The 22,355-nt window shown below is 42.2% G+C and overlaps 1 protein-coding gene across 3 annotated transcripts in view; it reads right to left on the bottom strand.

Moving 5' to 3' along the window:
* The window catches only part of mast3a (microtubule associated serine/threonine kinase 3a), a 40,725-nt gene extending 25,762 nt beyond the window's left edge, over window positions 1-14,963 (bottom strand). For 2 of the 3 annotated variants that reach the window (XM_050032645.1, XM_050032643.1), the window contains exons 1-3: window positions 8,311-8,771; window positions 5,024-5,112; window positions 4,231-4,303 (exon numbers count right to left, since the gene is read on the bottom strand). In XM_050032645.1, the coding sequence (XP_049888602.1) occupies window positions 4,231-4,303; window positions 5,024-5,112; window positions 8,311-8,396 (248 nt within the window). In that variant the 5' untranslated portion in view covers window positions 8,397-8,771. Of the gene's footprint in view, window positions 1-4,230; window positions 4,304-5,023; window positions 5,113-8,310; window positions 8,772-13,351; window positions 13,384-14,831 lie in introns of those variants that run through there. The other variant, XM_050032644.1, reaches the window with a different exon arrangement.
* Between the last annotated feature and the right edge of the window lie 7,392 nt (window positions 14,964-22,355).

Below are 22,355 nucleotides of genomic sequence, written 5' to 3' on the forward strand. Positions count from 1 at the left end.
TGTTGCACAGGTTTCGCACAAATGTCAGTGTACTGTGCATCTACAGTAATTTCAGTAACATTATGTACTTATTAGCTGCCTGGATTGAACTCTCTCCAGAGATGTCTGTTTGACAAGATAATAAATAGGGCTGGGTACTGTTTAAAAAATTACAATACCAGTACTAATATCAATACCAGTACCCTTAAAGTGATACCGACTCCGATACCCATCATGTGAATGGAAGCATCCAGTTGCATAAAATGCTACCAGACGCCACAGACTTGTACTATAGCCATACTTTTGAGCGTATTGGTGGCATATTAGCACACTGAACAACCAACCTCGTATATAAAAGTCTCTTTTATGTATGCCTGTGCTACAGGGTGTAACAAACTGCCTCTTGCAATAAAAGAGGTGCTGAATCAACAAGCCTTTGACAAATAGTCAAACAGAGGCTGCTAGACGGCAACTCCAAATAAGCTCAAGGTCGTTTTGCACACTGAAATCAAGTTGTTGTTGTTTTTTTAAGAATGTACATATGTGTACTGTTATTGTTTTATATTGGCATGTATATCTGTTGGTGGGTCGTCATGTTGGGATGTGGCATGTTGTGGTTGAGCATTTTCTGCTTTAGCTGATGAATGGCTGTCTCCATCTTGTCAGGGGCCATGATGGAAATAAGTCCTGGACTTTGTTGTATCATCCCTGACAATGTCATATATGTCTGTATAAGATAAGCTACGTTAAGCTAAGCTAAATCAAAATAAATGAAATTAAAACATACATATTGCTTGACTTCACCACACCACACCACAGACTATATTGGCTGTAGCTGCTGTGGTTGTGGGCCAATCGCATGTCACATTAGATCAAATAACGTCTGCTATGATTGACTGCAAGAAAAACCATACAAGAAGTGTTTTTTTCTAGATCTGGATAAAAAAGGATCAAATGCAGGTATCGTTTGACTGGAGAAGTTTGGTTACTATTTGGTACAGTTATCTCAGTCGATACCTTAAAGGTATTAAGTACCCAGACCTAATAATAATAAATAGGACTGTCAAAATAACACGTTATTTCGATGAATTAATCACAGAAAAAAAATAACACATTAAAAAAATTAATGCTGATCCATGATGCCCTTTAACCCGGTGCATCATTGAAGGCAACAGTGGTTTTGTCACATGACAAAGGCAGATGAGAAGACGATGCTTGGCCCCATGAATGGAACATTTAAATTTTAAAAAATGCCCAGATGGAGCTGTTGATAGGAGCACTGTTCTCTGCAATTTCTGCAGTAAGAAATTTTCGTACCATCGGAGGACTTAAAACCTGAAGTATTACCTCCACGCAAAGCATTTAGCAGCAAACCTGGAGGTCCGAGCTCACGAGCCTCTGATGCTAGCGCTAGCAGCCAGCCTCATCAAGCCACACTCGACCAGGTGTTCAAACGCAAACTGAGTAAGTCTACATGTGACTGACTACCTCCCGTGCAAAATAAATTGCAATGGACTACAGACCAGTTTCCGTGATAAAGGACAGGGGAATAATCGTGTCCAAAATCCGGTAGCTTTACTACGACACATCTGCCAAAATTAATTTGACTCACAGCAAAAATTGATGCATGTAATTAATTTGTTTAATCACTTGACAGCCCTAATAATAAATAAATCTTTCCTACCACAAATCCCTGTGTACATGTAAAGTCTACATCCCTGGAAAAAAGTGGTAAAAACTATAGTTTCAACACTAAGTTTAAACTCTATTTATGACATTCTTTTTATACTACCTGGTTTAGGACTTGCTGCAGTCCTCTCAGCACCTCTGCTGCACAGTGCCTTGCAGCAGAACTCTCGTTCCACAGGGAACACTGGTTTCCTTATCTGGTTCGTATCCAATATGTATGTCTTCCGCTATGTGTTATTAAATGCCTCACTACTGATACTAAGGTCTGTTGTGTTAAAGTCCTGCAAGGCTTAAGAGTATAGAAGCTAAGATTAAAAACAAGGTTTTGAATCGATGTTAGAATCAATGCCCGGGGAGTAAGAGGAAAAAAGGCTATTGTGGGCCAGTGTGTTGGCAGTCCTCACACACCTCAAGGTTAAAAAAAAAGCATCTTTAGCAGTGAAGAGGGAGCTGCAGCTAAACGATTATGCCTCACCCTTGAGGTGGTTCCTTATCACTTTACTCCTTTATTTGCATTTAAAAAAGACTTATTTATTCTTTACATGAATGCCAACTATTGCCTGTCTGGCTCTTCAGTGTTTACACGCAAAAAATAATTGCACAAACAGCAGGGCTATACAGCTTGCGTGAATAACAAGTAAACCCACTGGAGCTCTCAAAAGTGCAGTCACAGCATCTGTCTCCACACTGGCAGCTTAAAAAGTCTCAATAAATTTAGATGAGTCATGCAGGCTCGTGCGAGGCAATTCTATCAGGAGGCTTCCCCTCTCCGTCCTCCAGCTCATGGTGCAATGCACTGCACTGCAACATTAAATGCTAATTCACAACACATGAGAAGCAGCATGTACATTTAAAGCACATTGAGCGAGTGAGAAGCAGCAGCATATGTATACTAGTAATATCTACAACACTATTTTTAAGCATCTCCTTCAGAATGAGCCTGCATGATGTTGTTTTGCCACAAATCTTCCCAAGAGTCAACAACAACACACTATTTTCTGCTACTAGACGAGGATGCCAGCTCCAGCCAATACTCTTCTAAATCCCAGCGAGTCTCTACGCAGTAGCGTAGAAGCATGATGAGAGGGCAAGCTTTGCAATTTCTCCCCATAATCACAGAAGCCCTGAAGTGTGTGTACCAACTCGCCGCCTTAATTGGCTTGACAAATGCCAAGACCCACGTCCAGCAAGTGGCCCTGGGGCCTTTCAGCCGGTTGGACTTGCCTCTCACTGCCTCGTATCTACTACAGGGGCAAAGGGGAACAAGTCAAGGCATGTTCATTATTCATCCCACTCAGTTTCCTTCAAAACCGAGCTTCCTGGGTTATTTTTAAGCATGTCTTTAGTTTATTCGGCTTAAAATAAGTGAAAATTATTGCTCTGGTGAGGTTTTGCTTTTGGTTTGGTGCTCAAGGGGCCAGAGTATATGAGCTGTCTGGACCCGGATCTCAACATGGAGGTGGCTGGGCCGGTGGGTGGCAGCTAATGGTGATCACTCTATAAACAGCACTAAACAACGGCAGTTGCTGAGACAGCTAATGGTGTTAACCAGTAGGGAACCGGAAGGTGGACGCTATGCTTCCACTATGACGACGCTCTGATATCGGCTGTAACTGCCGTATGAGAGCAGTGCAAAGCAGCAGCGATGAGCTAACCAATAGGATACACACATGCACTCCCATGCGCGTTCAGCCCAAGTGGCACCCTCCGTGTCTGAGATATGGAGCCAACACTGAGTGCCAAAAACGGCACTTCCTGAAATGGCCAACATAGACCCCCATGTTGAAATACCCAACTTTAAAGCAGAAATAACATGTTTATAGCCTGCTACAAAAAAAATAGTTTTGGTCTCTATCACTGACTTCCGTGTTCAAGACAACTGTAAGGGGGTGATTAATTTTTATAACTCTCAATTTACCTTTTACTAAGGCTTAAAGCTACACATAATTAAGGACATGGCTGCTTTCAGTGGCTGTCTGCAAAGCTTCACCACGATCCATGAGTCACATCCACCCCTTGTCCAGATATGGTCACTTCTAGCTCCAAAAAACCTAGATGGCAATGACCTAAAGGCAGAACTCGAAGCCTCAAAATGTGAGTCCACAAACCGATGGGTCACGTAACAGTAGCTCGGTAGGACCGGGTTACCATAACAAACTAAAGAGATGCTTGGATTACAACACACAGACAGACACACACAGAGGGAGCATGACTTCATTCTCTGCTTAGGATGCCATTACTCCACTATATCTTTACACATCAAATAGGTGGTTTGCTGCTATATTAAATGTTGCATACAGAACCTTTTTACCTTGCAGGGGAAATACTGACATTTACATCTTTCTGTAAATTCACATCTTTGTAGGAAGAAAGATGAACCTACTCTTAAGTTAAAATATGCATTTAATCCACTGTTTTATGGCGGCATCTGCTCTGCATTTTATCAGTCTGACAAATGTTCCAGTTTTGTATTAGGTAGGGAAAATACGACTAGAGTAATTTGGCTGAGCTCTAGTGCCTTAGAACAACTCTATATTAAAAAGTTTTCGCAGTAATTCTTACCTGCGGGCAAACTGGAAGTTGGCAGAGGTGCTGGCAGAGACATTTCTGGGGCTTTCTGAGGGGCTGCTGCCAGCTGAGGAAACAAAAAACAATCAGTTACAGACTTAAATTATGAACTACTTATGTGTTGAATCATTCCACTGGCTGCCTCCTTGTTTTACATTATCAGTTTGAAATACGCTCGATGATTATTCTGCTTTTACGTCACAGTTCAACCTGAAACTGTCAGATCTTTTAATTACAGTAACACCCCCGCAAAGGGCCTCTTCCCTGCCTAATCTCAGTTTCAGCAGACAGCATGGAGTCCTGTTGTTGATCACACCACATACTCTTGAAAGGGTCACATAAGGGTTTTCATGCCAGTCCCTGAGGGCAAAGCACTACCACACCCTGACTCACTTAAAAAATGGTGCAGAGAATGAATGAGTCTCCACAGAGCATTTTGGGCAGCTGGATGAAGGAATGAGTAGCCTAGGGGAAGCTACATGAAAAAATATCATCACGAGGAAAACTATTGTATGTCTTGTGCACTATACTGTGGGCACACTCTGATCCAACAGCAATGGAAGCTCCATGAACACACCAGAGGGAAACCAGTGCTCGGCTTGTGACATACATCAAAAAGCCGAATTAAGCTGAGGGCACTTATTCTAAACAAAAAAGCTAATGTGTCCTCATTGTATCTTCACATGCTTGTCTGTGTTCCATGAGATCATGTGTACGTAAATAACAAGCCTTTCGGTTAATTGACAATATCACGCACAGAGTGGAGCAGCTAAAAACAACGCAGTACCTGTGGCAAGTGGGAGAGGCGAAAGAGGTCGTGAGAGCGTGGGCGACGGGGTCCCAACCGCCAAACTCCTTCTCTTGTTGTTACGGGAACTGCGAGAGGAGGAAAACAAACACAAGAGAGAAAACGTTTGTTTATGCAAGACAATTACAAGCACAATCACTCTGCAACAGTCTTTCATCAGAGCAGTAAACAGTCAGGTGAAATAAAACACACACAACCTATGAACCCGAGTCGCTGATCGTGATAAGGAAAACACTGATAACTGTAATGATAGTGGTAATGTTTATACGTCACACATAGCTACAAACATGTGTGTGTTGATATATAAACACATACACAGACAGTATACGCAGTGTATTACATTTGGCTAATGTGTCAACACTAAAACAGGTCGGATTTTTATGTTCTTGTATTTAAAGGGACAGCCTGAGAGTTTCTGTCAGCCTTATCTTGATCTGAACTAGAGGTCACTTGGCTTGCAGTGCTCAAAATGAACCGTTAACTCAAGATAATCCACAGACCTTGTTGTGAGCAGTTTCATGTAGGGACTATTTTCTTTCTACCAAACTACACTCATTAACCATATCAACCACACGGAAGGAAGCATGCATCATCTACTGCTAGCTCACCTAGCTCACCTAGCTCACCTAGCAGTAGAAAGTAGTAGTTCAGTAGAAAGAAATAGTTCCAACATGAAACTGCTCACAACAAGGTCTGTGGATTATCTTGAGTAACTGGATCGTCATTTCTGGAAAGAAACATTACTGTTGGGTTTTTCAGCCATATATATTCGGCGCTTTGAGCACCACATGCCGAGGGAAATCAAGTTCCATTATATTGGAGAGAAGGCAGACATCTCTACGGCCGATATCGCCAACAATCGGCAACTCACACTAAAACAATCTAGACTGACAAACAGCAGATGAAAAATAAAAGTACTTCTGGCTACAAGAGTTAACAATTAATGGAAATACATAAAATAAATCAACCAAAGTAGTGGTATGGACTACGTGGTGAGGTATTACACTAAAGTATCAATGATATCCGATGATGTCTTCTGTGTCTGGAAGCATTTTCATGTGAGAATATGAGAAACATCTGGAAAGAGAAGTACTTGTACCAGTGGGAGCACCTGATCCTACAAAAACAGCCGTGGCTGGCTGTTATACAACGATGCAGACTAGCAAGTAGACCCAATGATTGACTCCAGTGACATATCTGCAGGCCATAATATAGTGTCCACACCATTAAAGATCCATCATCATGCATGAACACAGTCTGTGTCCAACACAAACTGATCTATAGGTACGAAAATCAATGAGAGTGTTTTTCCATTGCACAGAGTCAGATGTTGAGCGGTTGATGCAACTTTGGATTCAAGTCTTTTCTAACAAAAAATATATCAGTGGCTGTTATTTGTAAAGCTGATTGGCATCAATGTGCAACCAGTACTCGTCTTTATAGGACCAGTTTTGTTGAATTTGATATTTTTTGTTAGATTTTTGCATTTGTCACAAAAACTGCACAGTAGCAATGTTACAAATTCTGTCACTCACTTCTTCGGAGCACCTTCAAGGAAACCCTTTTCTTAGAAATAGTCCCGTATAAAAGTCGTGACTGGCGGACCTGTTTAAAAGCTGGCAGATGCTACTAGGTGGCATTTCTCTGAGCGTGACTCACTCACATAAAAGCCAGAGCAATTATGATGCAGTTACATTAAAGATCAAATGTTATTTTTTCCCACTTCCTGTACGTTTTTGCATGTATGGTGTCTGGCATCCTTTGTGTGCCACCCTATGTGTGCCAAAGTCTTGAAACAGAATAAATGATGGGCTTCTTTTTTTGTTTGTTTCTACATTCCCCACTAAACTGGATATAATCCCATCATGCTTTCTGTCTCATGCAAATGATGTCGATGCCATCTCTCTTTCTCTCTGGCGATGACCCAAAATAATGAGGGGCTGAGACAACAACAGAGCCTGACGTTTCTGGGTCGGTGCTGAGGCAGACTCACGCAGTATATGGCCCCCAACCCAAAAAGACTCAAAGTGGCAGAGACGGCACAGCAACAGAGAGAGAGGAGAGCCAATAAATGCTTGACTTTGGTTCAACAACACACCAGCCATAGAATGATGCTGTGAGTGCGCACCATTTTCTCCTTATCGGAAATTAAACAAACAAACACCCTTTTCACACAACTGAGCCTGGATTAAAAAAAAAAAAAAAAGAAGTGGCATGAAAGCATCACTGTGTCACACCACGACCATGAGAGAGCTTTATCAGCACTTGGCAGTGATAAGGCTCCTCATGTTTGGGACCAACAATATTGTTTTATAGGGGCCGTGCAGGCAGGAAGCCATGTAGCATGATGAATGTAGGCCACTGAGATGCAGGCCTGCATGTTTCACATGTCTGGTGACGGCGAAGGGCTGCATTTATCCACTGGGCTCCATTCAAAGTCACGCTGTGCTGAATGGGTTGCATGACTTATGCATGTTCAGTCTCCATGTAAAGGGGGTAGTTTGACACTCTTAGGCAGCCTGTTAATAGTTAGAGCAACTATATCACATGCACACAATGAGAGGTGTTTTTTTTTTTTACAGAACTTTACTTATTAACAATGCAGTGTATGCCATTAACAGCAGCTATGATAGATGCACACTTTATTTATGGGGATAATCATAAAGCAAGTACATACACATACTATGTCACTATGAACCCACTGACTGCCAAAGCCCCTGCAGGACATGAAAGACATATTCTACTGCTCTGCTTTGTGAGGGCTGATTAAATTTATCTCACAGATAAAAGCACATCTACAACACTCCAGTCCCACTAACCACATCAGCGTATCGATCCGCACTGGGACTCTGTGTCGCTTTATGCGACAGCTGGTAGCAGACAATGCAGTCTGCCCCCATACACAACACTCCACAATGGCCACGTTTCTCTGTCGGAAACAAAAACTAGGGCGGATGTAGCCGACACATACAGTATCGTACTGTAGGCTATCACAGACACCACAGTGACATTATCAATCTGAGCTGTATGCTGATACTGTCACCAAACACTGTGGGGGTTGCGTTTACGTGCTGTGAATCGAATAGCTCAACATAAACGTTCAACAAATTGCTGTTTGTCAGACAGTGAATGGCACAGCACAGCGGGGAGCTGATGACAACTAGACACAGCAGACGTTTTCCCTTCGCGGGAGTCAACACTGTATCGCTGTTGTCTACATATTCACAATGTCTATTATCAGAGAAAAAAGGCTGTGTTGTCTTTACCTTTTTGATCTTTTCATCATGGCCCCAGTCACAAAACTAGTTTTGTAGCTCGGCAACACGGTCCAGTAGTAGTTTTGGTCAGACATGGTGGTGGTGACGGATAAATCCAACCCAGATATGAGAATTGTCCTTTCGTTAAAGAGGGAGCTTCATGTTAAACAGTCTCTCCTGAGGAGTTGTTGTTACTGCTGCTGCTGCTTCTGCTGCTGCTGGTTAGGCCAGTACGCAGTGTCCAACGGCTGAAACTCCATTTAGCTTCAGTACAAACTGACCCCAGACCCACGGCACGGCAGCTCGGTGATGAGGAGCTACTGCAACGGCCATGTCCGCTCCGCTCCTTCTCCCTGTCACCGGCACAATTTCCGAAACAGTCCGTGTACCGCGGTGTGTGGCATTAGCGGGTGGTAGCTTCGGTCAAATGTAAAGAGTGATACAAACTTTCCAGCAGCACCAGCAACGCCGCACCGCGCAGCCGCGTCAGCGCGCGCCGAAGGGAGGAGGGACTAATGATGCCTTCAAACGCTGTCGGGAATATTGTGACGACTGGAACACAAACGAACCACCCAGCGAAAAACCCAAGGAAGACTGAGGAGGAAATTGTGTATTTCCAGTAACATCAACATTAAAACACCGGTTACACACCTGCAGCTTAATATCTTTAAACAAAACTATACATGTGAAACGTACACAGCGAGTCCCATCTAGGCTACAACCTCAGATATGGAACACGAGCAGCCATGAATGATGCATTGTCGTCATCATGGAATATTGAGATCCTCATGAGATTTTCATGGATTTCAGGGCACATGTTCCCAAGAAGGCAAACCGTGTTAAAGGTTCAGTGTGTAGGATTTATGGGGACACATTAGAAGAAATGGAATATATTATAATATGGTTTATTTAGGCGTTGAACCGAAACCGACGATTTCCAGTGGTAGCGGTTTGTTTACAGTACTGTATTCTTCTTTCCAAGAGCAATTGGGAAATAAAACGTGGAACACGACACCTGTTATAGATTTAATTATTTAATACTTTTCACTATATCTCTTGAAACTCTTGTGGTTTTACTTCTCATATCAACTGTACCTTTGGAAACAGGAACAATCCCTTTTTGTTCTGGTTACATGTTCAACACACAGTTGCTGAAGACATTTTAGTAAATGCTAAGTTAACATTGGTTAAATATTTGTCAAAAAATAACAAAAATAACGGCTTGAGGCGAAGCAGGCTCACGGCTTATGTGTTTGTCACTTTCTTTTTCATTTTAACCCACACCATGATCTTTTCCTGACCCAAACCAAGTGGTTTTTGTGCCTAAACCTAACCAGACCTTAACCACAGGGCATCATGATGATTTCGGAACAGACTTCGGAACAATGAGTTTAATATGGTCGGAACAATGGGATGTCGGACCAATGGGCTGTCGAACCAATGGGCAGTTCCCCAGACAGTCTATGCCTGAAACCCAAGGATAGGGCCATTCGCGTTTTCACGTCAGCTACTGTAGTTACAGGCCCCTACGTGGCGAGCAGTGTCAGAGAAGCGCGTTTTTTTCCACATGAAACTGCTTTATTTGGTGTTTTTACAGGTTTAAGTCACCAGTTACATTAGTTTTAAAGAGGAAGAGACTTCCATGGATAATTCGGCTCCTGGTCAAAACCTCCTGAACGTCTGGATCTTATGTTATTAGAGAAAAAACAGGAGAACGCATTAGTAGATGCTGCCTGTCTCCAGCATTCTAAACAGCATCTAAGAAACACTGAGATGTAGCCTGAAACTGTTTTATTTGGTGTTTAAACCAGTTTAAATCACCAGCTCCATTTGTCTTGGTGAGGAGGAGTCTGCTACGGACAGTTCGGCTCACATTAAGAACCTCTTGAATGTATGGCTCAGAAATTGGGTGAGCACACATTCTGTCATCAGAGCAAAAAGGTGAACACACATAGTAGTGGGACGTGCCAAAAAGCATAGAAGAAACACTGTTTTTTTAATGTGAAACTGCTTTATTCAGTGTTTTTACCGGCTATATTCACCTGGTCCATTTGTTTTGGAGAGGAAGTGACCTCAGTGGATAATTCAGCTCCTGGTATGAAGATTCTAATCAGGAGAAGTTTCAGCTGGTTGCATGTGCAGTCCTCAAATCTTACACACTTTCCTTTAAAATTCAGCCATTGTGATAATTTGTGATAAAACTGAAATTGTCCATTTCTAAGGTCACGCCGGCAGCAGGCTAAGCAAGCTAGTCCGGATGTCCCTCTCCCCAGCAACATTTTCCAGCTCCTCCCAGGGGACCCTGAGGCATTCCCAAACTAGATGAGCTATATAATCTCCCTATCTTTCTCTGTGACCCCTACCAGTTGGACGTGCCCGTAAAACCTCCAGAGGAATGCACCCAGAAGGCATCCTTATAAGATGCCCAAACCACCTCAACTGCCTGCTTTTGAGGCAAGGTGGAAGCAACTCCACTCAAGGTCAAGCCAGCAGAACCACCTCATCTGCAAAGAGCAGAGAAGCAAGTCTGAGGTTCCAAAACTAGACTTTCTCATCCCCCCCAGCTGTGCCTTGTGATCCTATCCATGAAAATCACAAACAGAATTGGTAACAAGGGGAGAACCCTGACTGAGCCCAGCATGCATTGGAAATGTGTCTGACTTCCTGCCAAGAAAATAGACACAGGTCTCACTCTGGTTGTATAGGAACTAACTGGCATGAAGCAACAGACCCTCATGCCAGGGAACTCCCCAGGAAACAGGGCTAAAGACTTTTCCAAGTCCACAAGACACATGTAGACTGAGTGAGCAAACTGCCACAACCCTTCTAGTAACCCTGCAAGGGTCAAGAGCCGGTCCAGTCTTTCATGACCAGGAAGAAATCCCCATTGCTCCCCCTGGATTTGAGATTCAACAATGGTGGGAACCCTTCTTTCCAGCACCCATGCATAGGAAGATACTGAAATTAACAGTTTAAAAAGCAGGGCTCCACCATATAAAATCAAACCTTCAGGTAATTTGATTACTTGCACATTTGTTTGGGAATGACTTGTGTCCTTGAGTCAAAATTTACACTGTGCCAAAAAACTACATTAACACAAACAGAAGGGGCCCACAGCTAATTTAGCCTGCTAGTGAGTTAATCCAGCCCTGCTAGGCTATTATACGGTTTCAAATAAACAATAGCAAACCACTGAGACCACTGAACTTTTCCACAGATACACTACAAGTCCCATTTGAAATATTTGAGTGATTTGTTCTTAGAGAAACAATTCACCTTTATCAATAACATGCCGGTAATAAAAAGGACAAGGGTGTAGGATTTAGGGGGATCTACTGGCAGAAATGGAACACAATATTCACGATTATGCTTCTATTCATGTACAAACACCTGAAACTAAGAATTGTTGTGTTTCTGATAGCTTAGAATGAGCTGTTAAGGAGTGTGACCTCTTCCAAGGAGCCGGCCATGTTGTTGTTTCTACAGTAGCCGGGAACACTGGCTCCAGAGAGGGCCTTTTGGCGTTTTTACATTACTTGAAGGCCACTGTAGGTTCCACTACATACTTGGGAAGGGAGAGGTGAAGGTAGGGGTGTTTAGCTGTTTGCCATCTGCAACTTACAGCTTAACCAGGTCTCATTTGAAGTTATTGAAAACTGGCACTTGGGCATTGACTTACGCTTCAGATACAGTCGAAAAAAGTGGTTCTTTCATGTTGGAATGATAGGCAGTCGGGTGCCGTCAGTGTGTAACGGTGCCCGGCAACAACAAAGTCAGTTAAGGATGTGAAGAGTCCAAGTGGTGTGTGTGGGAGAATGGTGGATGGGTCAAACAATCACGGACTTTCACCCAGGAGAACGGTATGTACGGTACGTATGAATGTAAAGCCAAATACTCTTTACTTATGTGTGCGTTTATTTTGAAAGAGACTGTATGCAAACGTTGAATTTCCTGTGAAAACGGAAGTGTATTTTGAAAACACACAATGCATGTAACAAGCTGAAGTTGACACGGTAGTCCCAATACATCAACAACTGACACACCCAGGCCACGTTACGCGTCATGTGTTGACGTGGAAAGTCCATGACCAAGCGGTGTTATGTGACGAGGTCGGAGTGAGAATGTGTCACACAGCTAGACGCCACTGAATTGTACACATTGGTGCTTTAAGTAAGCTTTTTAAAATAAGTTGTATGGTCACTCAGACAAATAGGGTGCAACACAGGTACCACAGAAATATGACCTTGATACAAGTACAATTTCCTTATGGTTCTGACATCTTGACTGGTGACACAAACAAAATCTGTCACCTTTGATCTTTGACGCCATGATTCTTATATTCCCTCTGACTCACAGAAGGTGAAACTAACCTGGCCTAGCCTCTGCTCTAAAGACTGGGGGAAGTCCCTAAACAGGTGAGTGAGACAGTGAAGATTGATGTTGTGACGACTGCTCCCGTTTGAGCAGGAAACTCACGAGCAAGTTCCTCCAAACTGTTCACGTGTCACCTCTCTGCTGATAAAACTTCATTAGAACTGCTCCTACTGTGTAAAAGTCCCATTAATCATCAGGTGACATCACTAAGTTACCTGTAAGAGCTTGCTCGGCTTGTTTGCTTCGCTCACACATAAACACATGATCAACAAATAAATAACTCAGGTGTTGCAAAATGGGAAAACTGATTCAGGTATTCAGCAAGTATTCACAAGAAGTATGAATCCCTTTTAGCAATAAGCCTACAGTAGCTTCTTCACTGTAATCACATCAGGGGTTTTAGCACCTCATCTCTGTCTGCTCTGCCTCTCTGAGTTTACATAAAACCTGTCTGAGCGGTGAGACTGCTCTGACTTTCAGGCATAAACAGCTTCACAGGTTTTGGCCTCTCAGGAGACAGTCAAGTAGACGTACCCTGGTGTGAAATACGGCATGCACACACATTAAAGCTGACAAGTGAGTGACAGGCACCTGGCTGGTCTGGTTTGAGGAGGAAAAAGCAGGGGAAGAAAGAGACGAAGACACACAGAGCACAGAATAAGTTAATAATACTTACACATTTCCCCTGCGAGGAAGACTCAGTTCTTTCTGGAATAGAAGAGATGGAAAATATTGCAATGAGAATATCTTCTGTTCTCATGTTTGTCATGGTGACATTGCTTTGAAATGCAGATATCAGCTAGGGCTGTTTAAGCAGAGAGGCGTATTCATTGTTTGGATAAAAGGCTTCCTTTAAATCAATATGTTTCTCATTTTGAATATCTGTATTTTACATTCATAAAATGATTTTAAAAAATAAGGCCATTTTTTCCCCAGATGGATTTCCCTTCTCTGTCACTCCCACTCATCTTCCTTTCAGTGCAGTGTAATCTCATTAGCTGCAATGTGGCCTAGTTTCTTGCATGACAAGTGGGTCTTCGAGTCATTTCACGGCAAGGATACAAATCCTCACAAGCCCACGGCTACTGCGTTTGAGCTCAGGCAACTGCAAAACTAGCCTTGCCAATTGGGATTTGAAGGACAAGGAAGGGTGGCACTCTGGACTTAGAGAGATAATTATTCCGAGGCTACTTTTCTGATTTTATCTTCTCCATTTTTCCATAGACAGACTCAGAAAGTGCCTGGCAGCCACGTTAGAAAGAAGGGAGTAAAAACTAAATAATCATGGACACTTCTGCAGAGAAAAGATGATTTAATTACTGTACCTTTCGCTTCATCACCAATCAGAACACATCAATTTATCAGCTTAGAAGTCTAGTCTTAGGTTGTGTCTTTTTCATAACATATTAGAATTCATGGATTATAATTTGACCATGTTCATTATTAGTACAATGACAGAGCTGCACTTACATTTAAATTGCAGATGAATATAAAGTGGAAAGGAAATTAATCATAACAACTGAATGGAAACACCCAGTTTGGACCGGTGAGTCTTTCATCACACACCCGAGCATCTCCTCCTCCATAACAGACAATGCAGCCCTCACTTCTTCATTTATGCAGAAAATATACACATGAATGAACCAAGGGGGAGAAAACACAATCAGTATTCCCATTCTGGACATACCTGAGTAATAAACATGGCACCCAGGAGAAGATTAAAAGGATGTTCCTGCCAATCATGCAGGCACCCTTTGGGGTTTTAGCTCCTATCACCAAGGCAACCAGCTTCACAAAAGTACCAGTGGGGCAGCTCCAAAATAAACACACAAGACCTAGATTCATTAATGGCATTATGTGCGCTAATTAGGTGCTACAAATTCATGATGGTGCCACCGCCTGCTTTTAATGAATGGACACCAGACACGAGGCGAGTGACCACCAGATAAACATTTCAAAGCGATGTCAGGTCATAATCAGGAGGAATAAATATCATAAGGGAAAAATCAACTGCTACACCCAAAGCAGTTCCTGGAAAAATAAAATCACTCGCTTCCACTCGCTTCGTCGCCAATGGCTCACCATCATCATCATCATCATATCATCCCGTTTGCCTGGAAACAACCACCCAAACTGTCATGTCAGTGTCTATTTACCTGTAGACCGCGGCGTCTCAGGATATTCGGCTCATCCATCATTGAAGACAATGAAAACCCCAAAGCGGATCCCTGATCAGTCAGCCCATACTGCAATCCGTCCTCTCCCCGGGAGCGCGGATATAGTCCTCCTCGCCTCGCTGCTGTTGCTGCACAACCACCACCACCACCACCACCACCACCTCCACTCCCTCCTCCTTCCCGGGGCGAGCTGCACGAACCGACCCCAAAAAGGTGGTCACCTCAGCCGGCTGATCAGCTGCTCGGGAGGGGAAGCAGGGAAGCGATGAGGTGGTTAGTTAACCTCGACCTATTAATGAAGTGAGAAGGCGTGTTGACCCCACCCACTTATTGATATTCTGTATCAGTTGTGATCATGCAGTTCACTGGTTTGCATGTGCATTTTTAGTGCAAACACTATCAGATACAGGAGTTGTCAGAACATCCTGTCATTCCCTGATAATGGGGTTCCTGTGGTCCCCATTTACTGTGCCCACAACCCTACAACTGTAAATGAATCAGTGCACTAAACTCTCCAGAAACACATGCAATCCACATGTTCCCATATGTTGTGGTGTTTGTCTGAACACTACTCAGATTAATCTACTATTCGCCCATCATGTAAACTAACACAGTGTCTGTCTGCTGGAATTACACAGAGGATGCAGAACAATTGTGCTTTGAAGTCAAGCTGAATAGCAGTGATTGATCTGTCACCCAGTGGTACCATGATGTGTGTCCCCCCCACCTCTTGTACAACAATGGTTTGTCTCTTGTCCTGGGATGTCACATGTCCACTTGTGTGTGCCAGAGGAACGTGAATCCTTCATTGTTCTCTTGTGAAGTTCACTGTTTATCTGAAACTGCTTGAAGTGTTGGAAAATCAAGCGCCTGCGGAGGAAGTGTCTCTTGCCGTGTAGCCCAGTTAGATACACCCTGTGGTGGGCTTGTGTCTTTTATTGTCAGCATGTATCTTGTGAAATTATGGCAATGATTAAGCTTTTTTTTTTCACAGTTTCTCTCCTTTTATTCTGGTGTCGGTGTGTGGCCTTACAATATTTGGATTTGTTGGATCACTGGAGAAGTATCAGTAAACAATTTTAGTTATTTTAGTAATTTTAGTTTAGTAAAATGGTGTAAGACATTCAAACAAGATTTATCTTTAAAGGGAGAGTTCAACCCAAAATCTAAAACTCATATTTTTCCTCTTACCTGTAGTGCTGTTTATCAGTCTAGATTGTTTTAATGTGAGTTGCTGAGTGTTGGAGATATCAGCTGTAGAGATGTCTGCCTTCTCTCCAATATAATGGAACTAGATGGCACTCGGCTTGTGGTGCTCAAAGTGCCAAAAAATACATTTGAAAAACTCAACAGCAATGTCTCTTTCCAGAAATCATGGCCTGGTTACTCAAGATAATCCACAGACCTTGTTGTGAGCAGTTTCATGTAGGATCTATTTTCTTTCTACCGAACTACACCCGCCAACAGTATCACTGCGCAGAAGGAAGCGTGCATCTGCTGCTAGCTCATATAGCACCACTGAGCTAGCTAACATTACAGCTCAGCTAAGGAGGACGCCATTAATGTTTAAAAATCACGCTATCACAAGCATGAGCCTCTCATCCATGAGTAGATGCACACTTCCTTCTGCGCAGTGATACAGTTGGCGGGTGTAGTTTGGTAGAAAGAAAATAGTCCCTACATGAAACTGCTCACAACAAGGTCTGTGGATTATCTTACATAACTAGGTCATGATTTCTGGAAAGAGAAATTGCTGTTTAGTTTTTCAAATGTAGTTTTTTCACACATTTATAGCACCACAAGCCGAGTGCCATCTAGTTCCATCGGCTGATATCTCCAACACTCGGCAACTCACATCAAAATAATCTTGAAAAATATTTTGCATTAAAGGTAAGAGGAAAAATATGTATTTTTGATTTGGGGGTGAACTGTCCCTTTAAGTAAATATGTTGTACTTGAACAGTGTGTTAAAAAAATGCATTGCATATTTTGGATGATTGAAGCCGCATATTTTACATAAATATCAGTTAATTCAGTTGTTTTGTTTGCTTGTTTAAAATGTGTGTTAATAATGTAGTCTTAATACCAATAAAGAAAAGAAAAATGTATTGTCATATATGAAGCGTTGTGTTGTGACACACAAGTTTTCATATCAGATCTTCTTGCAGAAAATATTCCATTTGTGGCAACATGTTTGAAGACAGATATTTGCACATTCAACTGTCTCAGATGCAGGCGCATTGGAAAATATCACGTGGTCTTTGAACAGAAAAATCCCGCACACTGCTTTTGCTCAGCTTCACAGTTTATTAACAACACTAACGTTTCAGTCCTACTGGACCTTCATCAAAAGTGTTCAACACCATTATTTATAACATTGAGCTTAGATCAAACTTCCCCACTCATTTCACAGGTGTGCACAGGTGTGGGGGAGTTAATCAGCTGTGGATTCTCAATAACTGACAACAGCCTGTGCACCAAATGTCACATACTGTATCCCACAAACGAAAAACATAATAAAAACCTAGAAACCTCAATGCAGTCTATTTACGAGGTAATTTACAAAAAAAGCTGATCTTATGAATTTGGATATTTGAGGTTTTCGCTGGACAGGACGTGGATGACGAATTGTCATTTGTAAAGTAACTAAAGCTGTCAGACAAATGTAGTGCAGCAGAAGTGCAGTACTTGTCTCTGATATGAAGTGGAGTGGACCTATAAAGTGGTATTGTTGGGGATCACTGTGTATCTGAACAGCCTTTTATCTTTTATCATCAACGAACATGATTAGCATTATAATCAGCGTCTTACTGGGAAGAGATGTTGCAAGACTTTCACCCAAGTTACAAAGAAAATGGTGTAAGTGCCGCTGTTTGTATGACTCATTTTGTTTGTTTTAGATGGACATGATTACAAACTGAGACAAAAATCTTTAAGTAAATGTCCTTGTGTAGAAGTATCTTGATTTTGTCCTCCTCCAATGGACTGATGATGGAGTTCGGAGAGACTGTGAAGTCTCTATGTGTCCTTTTGTCATGCTCTCCACGTGATCCATCATAGGTCATCTTAAAATTGTCCAAGCTCATTAGTGAAACCGGTCAGGCATGAAAGTCAGCTCTTCCTCTTTTTACTGCCCTCTTTTTACAGTCATGTGTTCCCTCTTACGCTGTATCTCTGATCTTGAGCTCACTTACCTGCACTGCAAGGCTGAAAGGTAGAAATAAGAGTTTTCTAACAGTCCAGCCACTCAAGGTTTGGGGATATTATTCTATGGACTAGAAATAAAGATTGAAATGAAGCAAATATGATAAAAATAAAAACATGAATGAGATCAACTCTGGTGAAAAATATCAGAAGGTTTTAAGTGTTAACCTTTAAATCTATCTCTGAACTATGAAAGTCACTGTTTCTTAGTTGAGACAAACCTTGACAAACCTTTCCATCGCTTCTAGAACAGCCGAAATGACATGGGAATCATTCAAACAAACAACCAGAGCCATCAAACACACACACAGCCTTCCCATTAAGTCACCCTTTTTCACATCTGGAAAAGATATTCTCATTCTCTCTTTATTAAATGACCACACATGCCACACACTCACACTACTTCATCTCAAATGTTTGTGAGAGTCTTATTAATATTAAGTTTTTCATGCTGCTTCTGACTCCAAATAAAGCCATACTTGGCTAACTGAAGTCTGTGCTGTAGCTTTAAGGCCACTAGAGGGCGCGATGGAGCTATACGTCTTTATATCTTAACCCTGAAGTCGGGAACAGGTTCCTCTCTCCTCTGCCAAGTGCACCCTGGAAATAGTCCAGTCCCTTGTCACCCTGAATGCAGTATGATTAAGCAAAAAGGGAAGAGAAAATGGCAAAAAAAAAAAAAAAAAGGAAATGAATGTAGGAATAAATGACAGAATAGAGAGTAGTGGAATGCAGCCAAGCTCACTTTCTCCATTATGAGCCATTAACACATTTATCTGTGTTGGCAAAGTGTCAGACTAGAAGAAATATGTAAGTAATGATATTAAACTGTTGTGAGTGATAATAAGCTTTTATTGCTTGTGACACCTTAAAGGTCCAGTGTGTGCACGAGTGTGTGTGTGTGTGTGTGGCAGAAAGCGTATATAATATTCATAACTATGTTTTCATTAGTGTATGATCTCCTGAAAATAAGGAATGAGCCGTTAATATCTACATAGGAAGCAGGTTATCTTGCATGGAGTCCGCCATGTTGTTCAAAAACGTCGCAATCCCAGCTCCTCAAATACCGCCACTTTGTCAGCGGCCCTACAGTCAAAATATGGCACAGAAGGTACCCTCCTGTGTCAGGTTTGGATGTTGACAGTGTGTCAATTTACACTTCAAAATCAAATACACTACATATTCAAAATACACTTTAATTTCACAGGAAGTGTACAATTATTTATTGTTACGTGTATACAAGGTTAGGCAGCAAAAGTCTGAGGTTAGGTTCAGAAAAAAACATCACAGTTTGGCTTAAAATAAGTCACTTGTTACTAACATAATGTCATGTCATGTGACATACATCACTAGTGTAGCATGCTACACATACAAGAACGCTATGTTCTTATTGAAATAACCCCACTAACTTTTGTTTCACACAGGAAGCGAACAGCGGTCTCTGAAATGAAAGTCTGGAGTTTTCTGACACATTCACCTCCATTTCCACCCGCTCTCTGTGGACTTCCTCACTCTTTGTACTACGGTAGTTGCCAGCAGTTGCGCAGTTGCTGCACAGTTTGGTGCATGGTGAAGAGGGAGCTGAGCCAGATGGTCCATCTACATCTCAACCCTCACCTATGGTCATGAGCTCTGGGTAGTGACTGAAAGAATGAGGTCATGGATACAAGCAGCCGAAATGAGTTGCCGCTCTGGAGTGGCTGGGCTCAGCCTTAGAGATAGGGTGAGGAGCTCGGAGTAGAGACGCTGCTCCTTCGTGTCGAAAGGGATCAGTTGAGGTGGTTCAGGCATTTGATCAGGATGGCTCATGGCTCCTGTTAGAGGTGTCCTGGGTATCTTCCACTTGTAAGAGGCCCCGGGGTAGACTGAGCACACACTGGAGGGATTACATATCTCATCTGGCCTGGGAACACCTTGGGGTCCTCCAGGAGGAGCTGGAACATGTCGCTGGGGAGAGGGGCATCTGGGGTGATTTGCTTGGCCTGCTGCCCCTGTGACCCAGCCCCAGATAAGTGAATGAAAATGGATGGATGGATGGAACAGTTGCCCAGAATGAACCATTCAAACACTGGCTCTAGGACTGGTTTTGAGAGACATGAGAGAAGTTTCAGTTCTGCAAGCTCACTGCTAGGTGCTACTAAATCCTACACACTGGACCTTTAGTATCAAGTCATACTACCTGACTGCATTTATGTAATGCGTTTCTATATTAGCGACCACTCTTAAAAACACAAGGACCAGTCACCCATTCACACGCACATACACTGATGGCTGAGGCCATCATGCAAGGTGCCAGGTGCTCATCTGAGCACATGCACACATTGGTGGAACAATTTGGGGTTCAGCATCTTTCCCAAGGACCACTCTACCTCCTGAGCTGCAGCCGCCCCACAAATTTTATTCGGAGAAACTTGAACTTGGAGGTTTAGACCTTCGGTGCATTCATATATAAGCAGTATGAGAACACAGACTGGTAGCTCACTGAAAATCAAGATAAGTGCTATCAACAGCTTGGACAGTAAGGTCAGCACAATCTGCATGTCTGCATCATGAGCAGTTTCAGCGAAAATGGGTTTTCTGTTGTTTCATTTGAATAATTTCAGAGCCCTGTAGATGCAGAGAAAACAAAAGTAAAGAGAAGAAAAAGTTGATTTGATGTTGCTTTCTTTTAAAAAAAATGTTTTCTATCCTTATCTGGTGACCGCGAAGATTCCCCTTGCAACCCCTACTAAGAACCCCTTCCCCATGTTGAATGTGTTGAATCAAGATAAAAAGGTGTCATTTTTATCTTTATCCGTCATCAACCTTGTAACAGCCAGTGTCTCAGTCTGTTTCGGGTGTGCATGATGAAATTCGTTGTCAGAAACTTCTCCTTCTCACGATGACAAAACAGGTCTGAGTTTTTTTTTTTTCCTCTTTCCACTTTCCCTCCTACGTAACGTTAGAAACTAAAAGAGAAGAAATAGCCAGAAGAGGAGTGAGAGTCTTACATGACAGTTTAAACAACAGTGCCAGTTTGCATGAGTCACTTTACACCTTTCACACACTTTCACCTTGCAAGGTAAGCTCACCTGGCAGAACACATGATTGTTTCATCACCTCAGTGACTCACTGCTCAGAAATTCACACACAGCACCTTCTTCAGTAACTTTTAAACTCGCTCAAATATCGACCTGGATTTTCATTGAGGGAATTTTTCCTTATGTTGTGACAGCTGCAAGACTTCATGGCTCTGGTCCCCAAATTTTTCTTTTCAACTCCTCGTTGCAGGTTACGTGTTATGAGCTTTAAGAGGTTAAACCAAATAGTGATGTCTTTGTCTCAGTTTCATTTGAATTGCTGTTAGTCATAAAGAGGAAGTCTCCAGCGTGTCAATTTTAAAGTGTGAAAAGTTGGTAAAAAATAACCATAATATTGCACAGCTGAAAAGTTTTTGTTCTTTCTTTACTTACCCTCACATATTCTTAATCAAACACAAACTGCCTAAGTTTCAAATTATGCCACTGTAACTGGAAATTGACAAGTTTTCTTGCTTTATCATTAAAAAGTGCATGTTGATTGCACAATGTAATGACTATAGAATGATGACAGCATCTGCATTTCGACTGGTTCTCTGTAAGTGTCTTCACTATGCAATTCTGTCTGCCACTTGATTTGAGATTCTGTGAAAATGGGGCAAACTTTTTGATTACCAAGAATTTCGTTGTCATCATGAGATTCCTGTGAGCCCTGCACAATTTCCTGTGGTGTTTGATGCTGTTCCATCTGGGGTTATCGTGCTCTATAAAAACGGTGCTTTCCACCTTCTGCTATGACACCTATGCTTGACCCTGTTGACACACCTACAGGAAAACTCAACCTAACTGACTGTGTCTTCGTCTCATATATAATAGCAACCTGGAATAAGCTTGTTCAGGGCCCATGTTGGGAAAAAATATGGTCTCTTCCTAATAGATATCTACTGGCTAACAAAGTTAAAGAGATTTCCTTTGAGCTCATTCATCGCTGTTACCCTGTCGAGTCATTTTAAGTCAGCTTCAAGAAGGACATTGACACCATGTGCACTTTTTGTAACATGCACCCATTTGTTCTGGACTTGGGAACACACTTATAGTTTGTGGCAATGTGTCTATCACTTTATATTGGACTATATCTATGATGCTTTTGTACTTTGCTTTGAGGAATTAATGTTTGGGTTTACAAATTATAAGAAAGTAGAACATTTCTGTGTAATCTCATCATATTGCTGGCCAAGTTTTATATCCACAAATGTAAGGTACTTAAAGTCACACCCCCTGT

The sequence above is a fragment of the Epinephelus moara genome, chromosome 21 (genome assembly GCF_006386435.1).
Source record: "Epinephelus moara isolate mb chromosome 21, YSFRI_EMoa_1.0, whole genome shotgun sequence".
Taxonomy (NCBI): Eukaryota; Metazoa; Chordata; class Actinopteri; order Perciformes; family Serranidae; genus Epinephelus; species Epinephelus moara.